Source organism: Hyposmocoma kahamanoa, unplaced genomic scaffold, assembly GCF_003589595.1.
Source record: "Hyposmocoma kahamanoa isolate Upper Pololo Valley unplaced genomic scaffold, ASM358959v1 88, whole genome shotgun sequence".
NCBI classification, from domain to species: domain Eukaryota; kingdom Metazoa; phylum Arthropoda; class Insecta; order Lepidoptera; family Cosmopterigidae; genus Hyposmocoma; species Hyposmocoma kahamanoa.
This window is the reverse complement of record NW_020654466.1, coordinates 18,054,869-18,069,962: the sequence shown is the minus strand read 5'-3', so window position 1 is coordinate 18,069,962 and position 15,094 is coordinate 18,054,869. Positions and strand designations below refer to the sequence as shown.

The window sequence follows — 15,094 nt, the reverse complement described above, 5'->3', positions numbered from 1 at the left end:
AAGGGTACTCACCCAAGAATTGAGGACAAGAAGTTTCAGAGATCCACCATAGTTATCTGGCTGTATAAATACCGATGCTATCTTGGTCATAAATGAATGTAGTCAATTATTATGCATGCAGTGCAATATTGCTTCTATGCTATGGAGACCAATCTTATGTTTAAATTTGGTCTATTTCAATTTTTTTTTAATAGTATTACTAAACATTGTGTCTATATTATAAGGTTTTTGTAATTTATAATTTTAAGCATGCCAAACTTAAAATCTTTGTCAATTTAAAATATAAGCGTGAGTAATTTTCAAAAATGTAATTAGTATTCTAATTATACCTGAATAATTGTTATGAAGAGGTTTTTACAACGAATATTGCATAATATATGATAATCATGATTAAAACTCGTTTATTAGTAAAATATAAAGCTTGTATTTGCTATCACTTAAAATAAATTACAAATATACAACTTTTTGTGTAAGACCCTACGCTCACTCCATCGGTGCCACACCAGCTATTCCAGTTGCCTCGTCACCAAGATTCCAAGGGTCATCCAAGGCTGCTAACAGTCGCGCCAAGCCCTTATGACCTTCCAAATCAATGTTCTTCGTCATCTCTTCAGACAATGGTACATACTCGTCACAGAGCACACTTTTCCCTTGTGAAACCCCATATAGCTCGTACCAACCTTCTAGAGGCTCATTTAACGGCCTTTTTAACCTTATCTGTACCTCATGATCATCCACGGTCTTCACAACGAAGCCATCACCTGCAGAAACTTTTGTGACTTTACCCCACATTACCACTTTCGCGCCATTTCTTTGAGTAAGGTGACTGCCGGTTACATACGGCACAAACTCGTCGTTGTCGGGGTATTGGTTGTCTTCAAAATCGTCGTAATCTCCCATTTTAAGAGGAGCGTTTAGCTTTAAAATTCCGAAAACTCAGAAACGCCAAATGAACAGAACCAAAATACCAAACACACGAAGTCCAAACACTTTTTCAACACAGATTAATGAACTAAAATAATAGGTACGCAGTGTTGCCGTTGTACATAAGTGAAAATCCCTAGATGGTTAGAAATTTTCCGCTAGATTTGGGTAAAAATAATTTCCTAAAATCCGCTAGATGTCTCTAGACTACAGTTGCGTAGATTTTGAGTCTTTAAAACATTTTTTACACACATCAGTCAAGTGGTCAATATGACGAATTGAGCTATGTTCAGCGATATACAATGCTAACGCACACTCCGCTCTTGCACAAAAGTTGTATACATTTACAGTCGCTGTAGAAAATAACAATTGTCTATTCTGAAAAATTAGTTCTTTTTTGTTTTTTTTTTAATTTTTTGTGTTTTTTTTGTTTCTAAATGCTTTTTCAAGTCATTACTTTTTGAGTACAATTCGCAGTGGCAATAACTACAAAATGGTAATGGTACTGGTTTCAAGTTTCAACCAATGTTTGAACTTTTTCGTATACTTTTTTTTTTATGTACTTCCATGCTTATTTGAAAATCGAATTTGATTCACAAACAGTCAGTGACTTACAACATAAAATTGCAAATAATTACGATAATATGAACCAAAAAGCATTTATATTAATTTAGTTTTGAACACAACAAACAAGAAATTATTATATTCATCTCATCATTCTGTGAGGGAAAAAATTTCATCAAACGAACGAATGGATGTTAAGAGTTTGTTTATTATAGGGAATTACTGTTCAGTCCGATTCTGCGTTAGTGTTACCAGCGTTAGAACTAGAAAATTGGCCGAATATTACTAATTTACCGTGTTTGATTGACAGGTTATAATGTTTATTTTTGAAAAGAGCTTAGCGGTCAAAAAAACGCTAGAAGTAGCAAAATATTTTTTCTCCCTAAAAACAAACTTTTACCCGCTAAACATGCATAAAATCCCCTAGATCTAGCGACAAAGGTGCTAGAACGGCAACACTGTACGTAACGTACGTCATTAAATTTGAATTCAGCAGAGTTCATGTCAGTTTTTTTTCCTTCGTTCCGTTTGGAACGGGCGAAGGTCAGAGACTATACTGCCTAGTCATTAGTTTCTTTTTTTCTTCAGTAAATATGTTTCGATTTAGTGCGACAATACACGTCCGTTTTTTCCATCCGATAGTCGGATCCGATAGTCGAATCCGACTACCGGAGAGCGCTTGTACCGTATAATTGTATGAACACTCAATACTTTATTATCGGATCGGACGTGACGTGGCGTCCGAGTCGGAAATAGCGTCCGATTTTATTACCGATCCGATTGTCTGAAGGCGCGCTTTGTATACTTTTGCGGGGAGACGAAATACACGTCCGATTCTTCCCTCCGATTTCCAGCGTAGCCAATGCAAATTATTCAAAATCCCCAAAAATGGGGATAGCAAAGGTCATATTTCCCACATGTAATAATATTCATTCATTCTCAGTATTTATTATATTATTATTGTTACGCATAAAAATACATCAAATAATTAAGAAAGTTAAAATGTACCCATCTATTACATATACGTTATGCTATAATTAGAATTAAACTCAACAAGTTGAATTAAGTTTAAAACTTACTAATTAAGCTTGACGAGTGGCAAGTTGTGGTATTAAGGTCTATCCATACACATCCGGGGCGTGTCCGGGACGTGGACAGGCCGTGCTCCGTCAGGGGCTCAAAAAAAAAAGTTCAAAGTTTGTTTTGTATGAACCCGTTCACACATGTCCATGTCCGGGCCGGCGCCGGGACAGGCCCGCAGTTCATACAAACTAGCACGCTTCGTCCACGTCCCGGGCACGACCCTGATGTGTGTGGATAGTCCTTTAAAATACCTAATGCTCGGCTTTGTTCGGCAACAGCTGTATTCTTTTTTCATACCGGGGACCGCTCAAAACGAAGAAGGGTCGCGCGCTCAACGCGCACCGACTGATCATCATCATACTATTTAAGAGACAGGCTCTTGTAGGTGACTGATAATAGTAGTAATTTTATAATTCAATACAAAGTGATTCTAATCATTCGGGATAATTTTATACATATAAGCGGTTTGCTAATAATTCTACATAAATGTTGAAAAAATATCAATATCGTTCGTAAACAAACAAATAAATAGTGTTTTTATCAGTGACCATCAATGTAACAAAAATATGATAAAATTCTAGAATGCGGGGCATTTTACCTACATTGCGTAATCCAAACAAAATCCCCAAACGAGTTGTTGAGTTGAATTTCACTGTATTTGGGGAATTCCTCGTAAATTGGCAACACTGCAGTTCAGAGAAAGTCTGACGTAAGAATCGGACGTGTATTCGGTGAATCCGATCTGATAGTCGGATCCGACCATCTGACACGAAATCGGACGTGTATTACCCCACTTAGGTGTAACTGACACATGTAAGCAGCGTTGCCAATGCCAATTGTTGAAAATCCCAAAAATCACGGTTAAAATCCCCAAATTCGTAGAGAACAATGTTCATATTCCCCACAAATTCCCCATGTCTCAAGTTCTCAATTTTCTTTACTTATTTATTACAAATACATCGCTCAAAAACGTAACAAAAGATTAAGAAACTCAAAATATAACCATTATTACGTTTGCTGTGAATGTAAATGACACGCAGAATGTAAAATATAAAATTATATTAATTTAAATCGTTTACCTATATATTTGAATGAGCTAAGAGCATTGAGTGTAAACATTAGTCAGTCTTATAAAAAAAAATAGTTTTCTTAGCATAAATTTTTGACATATTTCTATATTAAATAATGTGGATTGCGCCTTAGACTAATTTTTTTCCATCCTCTAAGGGATTGCGCATTTGGTATCTTTGCTTGGCTGACATTCTGCTAAGGTTAAAAATAATTAATGAATAAATGAAATTTAGACCTAAATTTAATGTTTAAAGTTGACGAGTAACATGTTGTGGTATAGAAATACAAACTGCTCGGTTTTGTTTAGCAGTAGCTGTTTTAATTATTCTTCATACCGGGAACCAGCCAAAACGGGAGTTGTATGTACAATTCGGGTTGTCCAATTCAGAATCAAGTGCTCGATCCTACCGAACAGCTCCATTTAAGCAGGGGATGTGCGATGTTGAAAAAATAGGAATCGATATCGTTCATCATAGTGTTTTTATCAGTAACCGTCAAACCAGTGATGCATCAGCAGAGAGATTTATAAAAATTTACAATCCCCGCATTTTCCCTACATAGCACCAATCCCCATAAATCCACAATGAAATCGAAATTCCCCGCAATTTGGGGAATTCCACATGAATTGGCAACATTGTAACCAATGCTCAACAAATAGAACTTTCTAGTCGGAAAAAACTATATCGATACATGTCGTTTCGATATTTCCGAATAATATTGATATTTATAGAGATAAATATATCGGCATGCCGATATTTTTTCCAAAGTCAGTAGTAGCTTATTCCCAAAATATGTTTATTAAATATATATAAAACAAAATTCGAAATTTTGTAAAAGATAGATCAGGTAAAAAGTACAATCGTGGTCGCTTGCTACAAGATGAGAAAGAAAACAGAGACGAGAAAAAAGAGTTAACCATCATGTTAAATGGGCTAGGAGGCTCCGCTAAGACTATCAAGTGTTAGTATTTTTTTTCAGATTTTGTGTTGATGTGTGATGCTTAACAAACTATGCAAATATTCACATAGTATTTCCTTTAACTGCGATAAAAAATATTTTATATAAAATTGATACTCGAAAAAAGTCACATTTTAATAATATATCGAGATAAAAAACTATCGACGACTTATATTGATAATTTCATGAAAAATATATCGATATTTTGTTATATCGGTATGTTTTACCCAACTCTAACTAATACATACACATACGACACAAATATGGCCGCCAATTCTGCATTTTAATTTTACGTTTCAGTACTTACTATTCATTATTTACAAATTTACTTTTTTTCATTCGTGTAAGTTAGTAGCTTACATCATATAGAAGTGTAGTAAAAACAGTAAGTATTAACTTCCATCTAAATCTTTGTATTAATCGCGCATCGGCGTGTTATTTTCGAGCCTACCACGCTTGTTTGCTTTTGTCACAAATCGGTTTTAAAAGGACAAAGCTAATCAAAAAGAAGATTAACATATAGTTTTGAGATTCTGTAAATTGATTACAGGGCACAACCACAAACTTAATATATATTTACATATATTTAACGGTTCTGTGACTGTATTTGTTTGGTAGAAGGCGGGCAGCGATGTCGCTGCCGCCGTATTTGCTGGGGCCTAACCCCTGGGCCACTATGATGGCCCAGCAACAGCTCGCGGCAGCGCAACAGGCGGCGTTGCAGGCCCATGCCGCCGCGGCCGCGGCTGCACCGCCGGTGCCGCCCGCGCAGCCACCCAAACCACACCACATACCGGAAGAGAAGATCAAAGAGAAGTGTAAGTGCTAGGTTGTCTTATCTGAGTGCAGCTGCACTAAAATAATGTAAGCAGTCAAAGTGTGGTAAAGACATGAACTTGGACCAAATTCATGTTTATGTAAAATGATGTTACAATAGATTTCTGACAAACTTCGGTTTCGTCCATTTTTATGTTGACTTTGTAATGTTGTGTATATGATTTGTTATTTATTACTAACAAAATAGCATTCCCATTTCTTTATAATGGCTTCATCAATTTGCACAATGATTCTGCCAATGTCAGGGTTGAAAAGGACACTTACATTGGTGTGACTATGTACAGGTGGATAGCCGGAGATCCGCTGGGTACTATGAGAATCTAAAAAGTGACAACACAAAAACAACGGCAGTGTCTCAAACATTACCAACTTTTAAACATAAATGTTTTCTGTGCCTGTTTGAAAGGCAATCTCGGGACGCTGGCTTTATGAAGTAGATTGTTTTGTGTCCTTGAAAATGTTTCTATGTTTGGTATTGCGCAATTTAAATTATTACTCAAATTGATTGTATAATTATTGTTTGTGTCAAATTTAATTTATTTAATGTCAAAATTTTTTAATATTTATTTTTTTCTGCCTAAATCATTGACTTACAATTATATGGACGTCGGGTCCGCGCTAAAAAGTGTCCGCACTTGTAAGTCGCTAAAATCGTATACAGAGCGCGACACTCCGCTTTAGTCTTCATTTGTTCTACGGACAGCGCGATACTGCGATGACATAACAATTTAAATTTCGAATAGGTTGACTTGGGACATTTTTTTCGTGGTTTTTGTATTAGATCCGTCGTCCATTTATTTGTAAGTCAATGACCTAAATATATATTTTGATTGTGGTGTTCCAATTATATGATGGGTCATGGCAGAATAACAACGAGGGCTATGTAATTATAGACTGTTCCAATCCATTTTGAACAAAAAGTAAACAACTCAATAAATTGAATAAGTAACACTTTCACATGTATTTCGAAGATTTCGACCTGATATATCATTACTTTTTGCAACAATATTCATTTGAATAGCATTGTAAAATCATATTTGAAAAATGGTAGTCCAAAAGTGAAGTTATTATTCATGTATACTTCTATGACTTGCCTACGGTTGCATAGTGCTGTTCCAAAAAAACATTCAGTTCAATCGATTAAAGTTTAGTAATCAACTGCCTCCGTGGCCGAACGGTTACCATGCCGGACTGCCACGCAGAGGTCCCAGGTTCGATTCCCGGGCCGGGCGAAATATTTGTATGACTTACATTTATTTCTCTCGTGAGTTTGGGTGTAATTTGTGGTTGTCTATGTGTGTGTCTATGGCACCCGCGAAACACAGGGTTTCCCTAGTGCTATGTTGAGTGTGTGAGTTATTATTATTAATTATTAAATCGAACATTTCAATCGCAATCGAACAAGTATCTAAGAGTCGTATTCTAGAACTCTACTCATTGCTCAAGTCAGGACTTGAGTATGATTCAAAGCGCTCGAAATCATACTCAAGTCCCTGCCATTAGGGTCGTATTTCCAGTGCTTGTGTTTCAATTGCAATCCTGACTTGAGCATTGAGTAGAGTTCTAGAATACGACCCTAAGTGTAAGGATTTGAAGGAGGATTTCAATTGAATTTTTAAATATGCTTAGATAGGTTATGTAAGGAAAACCGCTAGTATGCCTCAATTGAACAAATAGATTCATTTAATTAATTAAACGATTTGTAGTTGGCGTTACAATTGGCCAGCACTAAACCGTCTATGGTCGGGTCAGTGACTTGTTTGTTTACTTTTTGTTCAAAATGGATTGAAACGAAGTTTAGCATAGTCCTCGGATCATGAACATGCAGTAGCATAGATAGTCACGTTAGGATTTTATGGGGTTTGAACCTCTCAAGATGTTAACACAGGGATGTACCCTTTTACCCAATTTGCCAATAATGGCTTGAGGACAAATCCCCATTCAAATGTTTGCTATGCCTGTGTGTAGTTATTATTAAAGCCAGCTTTGGAGTGGTAAGAGTGTAATGAAAATTATAGACTAAAATTTTTATTGAGAAACAGTAATTGAGTAAACTATCTAGTTAAGGCAAATTTAATTATAGTTGATTTCTTGATACTAAAACATGAAATTTTCTTGAAAAACATCAAATAATTGATGTTTAGAAATTAACTGTGTATCAATTTTTTGGTTATTTTTGTATACAGTCATATTTATTCACTAATATTATGATCCTCGAATTTTGTGGACAAAAAAATAAAGTAACAAAATTTTGTAAAAAAAAAAAGTAAAAGAAACAAAATAAAAACGGAATAGGTCTAAAAATGAAGTTGGCGTAGAGTTCATTGGAGGTACCGATATAAATCTCATAGTTTAAGATAACTGTTTAAGTAGCAAAACGATTTGCGAGAATGTTATAAAGACAAAAATGGCATTGTAATGAGATAGATTATCAATACAATTATACTTTCATGAAACTTTAATAACTCCAAACTAAACTTGGGCTGTAGAAGGTAACACTGGAGGTAATTGTCTTAGATCCCCTCTAGGTTCTCGGTTTCACATTTTAGATTTTGCTGAAACCTTCTCTTGAGGGGTACATCATGAATTGCAATGGGTTATTCTTTTCCATAAGTAGATTTAACTGGAAAATGCTGTAATTGCACAACAATACAAAGTACAACACCACTAGTTGTTGTTTTTGCGTGTATATAGACTGAATATAGGCGCCTAGATGTCGCCTGTTACACCAATCATGACTTTTTGGCTATTGGTGTAGGTCAGTTATTTTTTAATTTCATTATCTGAATAAATATTAAAAGTCAATTTCAAGAAACTCCTATCAATTCTATCCTATGCTGTTCAATTGGACATTGACGCAATGTAAATAATATACGCAAAAAAGTAAAGAATCTGATAAATGCTCATGCCACGACTTTCACCAGTCCAAATCCATTTTACACCCTTTACATACAATCTATCCTAAGAATATTCTAAATTGTTCTGTATTTAAAGAGTTAATACCACAATAGGGCGTAATTAAGCAAAAATGTACAGTGTCTTTTTCAGAGCTATCTTTAGCAGAATATGCATAAAACGCCCTATTTTTTTTTATGTAGCATTGAATGTATGTATATATTTATGGTTGCTACTACTAGCACTATGAACAAGAAATACTTCCAAATTTATTTATATTCCTTTTTTTTCTAATAGCCCAAAAATGGCTGCAACTCCAATCAAAGCGTTTTGCCGAGAAACGCAAATTTGGATTTGTCGACGCACAAAAAGAAGATATGCCTCCAGAGCACATCCGAAAGATTATCAGAGACCATGGCGACATGACTAGTCGCAAATATCGACACGACAAACGCGTCTACCTCGGAGCTTTGAAATATATGCCGCATGCGGTCATGAAGCTTCTGGAAAACATGCCTATGCCTTGGGAACAGATCAGAGATGTCAAAGTACTTTATCACATCACTGGTGCCATTACGTTCGTGAATGAAATCCCATGGGTGATTGAGCCAGTATACATTGCTCAATGGGGCACAATGTGGATCATGATGCGTCGAGAGAAGCGCGATCGTCGGCATTTCAAACGAATGCGATTCCCACCTTTTGATGATGAGGAACCTCCTCTAGATTACGCGGATAACGTTTTAGACGTTGAACCATTGGAGCCTATACAAATTGAAATGGATCCTGAGGAAGATGCTGCTGTTGCCAATTGGTTCTATGATCACAAACCTTTATTAGGAACACGTCATGTCAACGGATCGACATATCGGCTGTGGAACTTGACATTGCCGCAGATGGCGACACTTTATCGTCTAGCGAATCAACTGCTTACAGACTTGGTGGATGATAATTATTTCTACCTTTTTGATTCGAAGAGTTTCTTCACGGCTAAAGCTCTGAACATGGCAATACCTGGAGGGCCAAAGTTCGAACCCCTTGTAAAAGACAACTCTGCTGGAGATGAGGATTGGAATGAGTTCAACGACATCAACAAGATTATTATCCGACAGCCAATCAGAACAGAATACAGAATTGCCTTCCCTTACTTGTACAACAACTTACCTCATTTCGTGCAGTTGTCTTGGTAAGTTTCCCTTCATATATTTTATTAGCTTTTTTGGTCATTCATTTCATTATTTGATACTAACCTATCATTAATATTCAATGTTGTTTTATACAGCACTTTTTATGGGCTTTTTAGGTAGTTTCTTAAAAGGTAATGTCACAACTTGAGTTGTATTAATGATGAACAACATTATCTATATGTATACTTTTATTTAAGAGCCCTCATGCCAAAAAAGTTTTGACTTTGGCTCCACCCACACTCCCCGTTACCCGCACCTATCATTCGCCGCCCGCTACCCGTACGTCGCAGTGCAAACCGATCAAAAGTAATTTTCGCGCGCTTATCGTCGACCCGTAATCATTGAATCCATAGAGTCGTATTCGACTACTTAAAATTTTTATTACACTTTATTCAAATAAATGTATTACGTATTTAAATATCTAACCCTAATTCTACAATTATTTGCTTGAAGTTCCCGTGACATGCGACAGGAGATGTTGTCTTTTGCGCATTAAAAATGTCGTAAGTGCCAAATTCGTTTTAGCGGAATAATTCTGAAACTAAAGGGATTAAAAAAACATCCGTAACGACAGCAGTCGATCATGCATAATTATAATTAATTATCTAATTTTTGTCCTAATAACCCGTAGCATTTCGAGAATAAATCGAAAAAATGTGAAAATTAGATGTGTTTTAGTGATTTTTATCTATCGAGGAAACTTTATTGTTTTATGTTTCTGATTAACGTCTGTGCTTGAATATATCGTGTAGTTACTCGTACAATATTTCATTTTTAACTTTAAAGTGGATTTACCCCTCTAAAATCAAATCGAAGATCAGGAATTTTTCCTCTGCTCCCTCTTAAATAATAAAAATACACCAATAAAGCAAACCAATATTTCAATGACAAAATCATTCAATAGCTAATACAACTTCAATAACATCAAATACACAAACAATAGTTCATGTCCTAAAATGATGTAAAATTTTATTTATTAGTAGACGTATCAGCAGAATACTCGGTTATATTTTTATCCTTTTCTTGATAGTGTTGTTTATCATTGAAGCGATGTTCGGCACTCACCAGGATGTCCTGGTGACTTGAATGACCTATTTTGCAACCATTATGTCAAAGCAAGAAAGAGATGTAGATAGGTAAATGTTGTTCTATATTATGTTTCTTAGCCTTGCAGGTACCATATTTGTTTATTATTTCCAGGTACCACACCCCAAACGTCGTATACATTAAGACGGAAGACCCTGACCTGCCGGCATTTTACTTCGATCCCCTTATCAACCCAATATCCCACAGACATTCTGTCAAGTCCCAATCTGATCCATTGCCAGACGAAGAGGATTTTGTACTTCCAGAGGATGTCTCCCCATTCTTGCAAGAAACCGCTCTATACACTGACAATACAGCGAATGGGATCGCTCTATTATGGGCTCCAAGACCTTTTAATATGAGATCAGGTAACTAATATTTTGTATTTTAAATTTTTTCATGCATTCTTATCTTTACTTTTCACATTTAATTTTTCATTTCATTCTTATCTTTATTTTTTAACTTTCTTTAGTAAGTTATAATTTACTATAGTCCGCCTTTTTTGAAGACAAGAGTAAAATGACATTTGTAGGGTTGCCAGTTTTTATGAAATTTTAAATACTTTGTGTGACTGTTGTCGATAGTTTTATCGATAGATTGTGAAAGAGGATCAAATTTATTACAAAATATTGACAATGAAGAAAAACTTTGACACCAACACACAATAATTTAACAAACACACTACAGAGACAAGAAAACGTTCGGAAAGCACGAAATTTGTAGAAACAGTGGATTAAATGGTAAAACTGATTCGGAGAATTTAGCTATTTCGCCTTTGACAGTTTGTCTGCAGGACTATCAGGTCAGCCCCTGACAAACTGTAGCGTAGCATGGCTACGCATGATTGTCGCGACTTGGCTATCTAAATTAGATCTGATTGAGACAGCCAATAGCGCGCGCTTAATCCAATTTTATCGCGCTTGTCGCGACTATCATGCATAGTCATGCTACGGAGGCAGGTCTTAAAACAGATGTTTTTGTCTAGGTCGGACCCGCCGCGCCATCGACGTGCCGCTGGTGAAGACATGGTACAAAGAGCACTGCCCGCCGGGTCAGCCCGTCAAAGTAAGGGTGTCGTACCAGAAACTCCTCAAGTACTATGTGCTTAACGCGCTGAAACACCGACCGCCTAAACCACAGAAGAAGAGGTGAGTTTCATGAACTGTAGGCAGGTCTTTCTATTTTCATATAATAAGGATAAATTTATTTCAATATAACTTAATTGCATTAAAAGGAAAACCAATGTAACTAAAGCTATTATAGTATTAAAATGAACATTAAGAAAAGAACCTAAATTATACAATGTTCATAGTAAAGTTATATATTTTAATATTAGAACCTAATGTGTAATTCCGATGAGTAAACTAAGTAAATGTGTACCTGTATTTTAGGCATCTCTTCGCGCAAATTTCTTTATATTACAGCTTAAAAACAGATTTTTTATATTTAACAATAAAAGAATTTATAGTTATAAATTAATGGTTATATTAAAAATAATTAAGGAATAACTAACTTCCAGCAAGCTCTCTGTTTCATTGTAAGTTTTACTGTTAAGCCTATCTAAATAAAATTCTACCTCTAGGTACCTCTTCCGCTCATTCAAATCCACGAAGTTCTTTCAAACTACAACCTTGGACTGGGTTGAAGCTGGTCTTCAAGTCTGTCGTCAAGGCTACAACATGCTGAACCTTCTCATTCACCGGAAGAACCTCAATTATCTGCATCTGGACTACAACTTCAACTTGAAACCAGTGAAAACTCTCACAACAAAAGAGAGAAAGAAATCTCGATTTGGAAATGGTGAGTATTAGTTGTTGGCTTGCGACTTTGTTGACTTTGTTGAGACGCAGTTATTCCAATTCATCACAATCGTTTAGTAAATATTATTAAGCGAAAAACATATATTCGCGAAAGGTTATTTAGAATATTTCAATTCACGTAAGATCCTATTCAAACTTCATTTTATGGTGACCTCACTGAGGGAGGCAGAACTGATCCATCATAATTTATTGAAACTCCAATTGACTGCGCGCACTTTTAATGGATAATAAATAATATATAGTAGTTATTATTTAAAAAAATCTGTTAGGGAATTACTGTTACCTTACCCATTTCTGCCGTCATACAGTAAAAGAGTCAAGTCACACTTATGCTCGTATTCCAGAACTCTATTCATTGCTCAAGTCTGGATTTGAGCAGACTTGAGTATGATTTCAAGCACTGGAAATACAACCCTAATGCCAAGGCCTTGAGTATGATTTTCAGCGCTCACTGCAATACTCAAATCCTGACTTGAGTATTGAGTAGAGTTCTAGAATACGACACTTGAAAGAGCAGCGACCTGAGGAGCACTTTTGATGCAAAGTATTACTTAGCATTTTGAATATTTTGAAGAAAACAAATTCAAATTGATTTGAAATGTAGAATGTATAGTGCGGCACTGCGAGTAGCCGCGAGGCTGCGCGAGAGTAGCGACTAGTTTAAAGAGGCACCGCGCTAGCTCCGACCGCTGCGCTTCTGATATTTTAGCGTGGCTGAACCTTTACTGCGTCTCATGGGATTTGTCAACTTACGACTCAGGGTGACGGGCCCAGTGGTAGTGCCCCTCAGATATTTGTGATTTAAATTTCTTGAGTGGCACTGAAACTGTCATGGATAGGCGTGTTGCTTAACTACCAGGCGTACGAATTGTTCGTCCCGTCGCATATGAAAAAAAAAATGTTATTAGTTTGTTTATTATTATTAATACAAAGATCGAACAAATACGAAAAAAATTCTTTCGATACGATTGGACTCCAACCAGTGTCTGTTGCCTAAACGTGGCTGCATTCAGTCACTTTTGTTTTTTTCTTTCAGCCTTCCACTTGTGTCGTGAGATACTTCGCCTCACAAAGCTGATCGTGGACTCCCACGTTCAGTACCGACTCAACAACGTGGACTCGTTCCAACTTGCGGACGGGCTGCAGTACATCTTCGCCCACGTGGGTCAACTTACCGGCATGTACCGATACAAATACAAGCTGATGCGACAAATCCGTATGTGCAAAGATTTGAAGCATCTCATTTACTACCGGTTCAATACGGTAAGTTTTTCTTTTTTTAAGATCAATGACATTTGTATGTGTTAATATATTTATGAATTTTTTTTGTGAATTTAGTTTTTGTGAATACGAACAACTTGCTTAGCCGCCATTTTTGTTTAGTCCAAATCAAAGTTGGTTTTATTAATTATATATTTTTTATAACGCACACTCTTATAGCTCCGCACTAGGGAAACCCTGTATCGCAGGTGCTATGGACATGCACATAGACAACCACAAAGTACATCCAAAGTCACGAGAAAAATAAATGTAGGTCATATAAATATTTCTCGACTCGCTATTTATTTAGATAATAAATTTAAAAATAGGGTCCAGTATCGAAAGGCCCCGGGTGCGGTTTCTGGGCGCCGGGCTGGCGCGTGTGGCTGTTCTTCATGCGCGGCATCACGCCGCTGCTTGAGCGCTGGCTCGGGAACCTGCTCTCGCGCCAGTTCGAAGGACGACACTCGAAAGGTGAGTATCGGACTGCATTATTTCATATCCTGTTGAAACCTCATTTTTTAAACGTTCAGGCCTACTATATCTAAGTAATCATCATTAAATTGCTCGACTCTGGAGTCTCATCGTCAACTTCGTTGGTTGAAAATCATTGTCATTTATAACAAGTAAGGAAGCCATCATCCTATTTAAGAGCTATAACCTTATCGGTGTAGCCTCCTGCACGCCACACTGTTCATAGTCAGTTCCTGTACTCTTGTTCTTTGTCCGACATCGGTCTAAAGTCAAAGTCAAATAATCATTTATTCCATAGGTAACATTTTTAGTTGAAAACGTCATTTAAAAAAAATTACGTTTTCACAGATAAGCTACTGACTTCGTATTTTTATTTAAAGTAAAATATCAAATTCATTAAAAAAAATCAACTACAGTACTCACAAGTACCTCATAGCCAATTGTAAACTCGTTATCACTTCCTAAAGCGAAGATTACACCGAGTGTCGAGTCTGTGTCCATTAATAAGCAACATAGATGCGCGTGGGCAGAATAATGAAGACATTTGTCTCAGTACCTGTGTCGTTTAAAACTTTTGGTTTGAGTTTGTAATAAACATCGCACATAAGTATTGAAGTCGTACTGGACATTCAAAGCCTTGAAATCTTATTTTTGATAAAGTAATTCAATTCCAAACAAAATACAAAGTTTCTTAAGTGTATGGTTATTTTTCATTTTTCGCCCATACTGTGGTGGACAACAGTAGAGAATGTACAATGTGTCAAATACTTTGTCATTTACATAAATTATATTACAATAAAGTGGCATTTTATTTAGTGCTGTGGTTAATCGTTCAGCTGCTGCTCGTTCACTAAGCTGACCTCCCTGAGAAGAACGAGCTAGAGACTCTAGGGATTGCTCTTTTCAAATATCTACTTAAATGCTATGAAATACATT

General features: G+C 36.3%; 2 protein-coding genes across 2 annotated transcripts in view; one reads left to right on the top strand and one right to left on the bottom strand.

Annotated features, from left to right (window-relative positions):
• Window positions 1–424: 424 nt before the first annotated feature.
• On the bottom strand, window positions 425–1,022 carry LOC113236013. Its single transcript, XM_026471940.1, has one exon. It carries the CDS (start codon window positions 898–900, stop codon window positions 484–486), a length of 417 nt encoding a protein of 138 aa, XP_026327725.1. The 5' UTR covers window positions 901–1,022; the 3' UTR covers window positions 425–483.
• A 3,839-nt stretch (window positions 1,023–4,861) lies between these two features.
• The window catches only part of LOC113236039 (pre-mRNA-processing-splicing factor 8), a 33,245-nt gene continuing 23,012 nt past the window's right edge, over window positions 4,862–15,094 (top strand). The window contains exons 1-8 of the mRNA XM_026471981.1: window positions 4,862–4,984; window positions 5,218–5,417; window positions 8,629–9,517; window positions 10,719–10,972; window positions 11,590–11,752; window positions 12,187–12,404; window positions 13,461–13,687; window positions 14,014–14,158. Of these exons, the coding sequence (XP_026327766.1) occupies window positions 5,231–5,417; window positions 8,629–9,517; window positions 10,719–10,972; window positions 11,590–11,752; window positions 12,187–12,404; window positions 13,461–13,687; window positions 14,014–14,158 (2,083 nt within the window). The 5' untranslated portion in view covers window positions 4,862–4,984; window positions 5,218–5,230. The remainder of the gene's footprint in view (window positions 4,985–5,217; window positions 5,418–8,628; window positions 9,518–10,718; window positions 10,973–11,589; window positions 11,753–12,186; window positions 12,405–13,460; window positions 13,688–14,013; window positions 14,159–15,094) is intronic.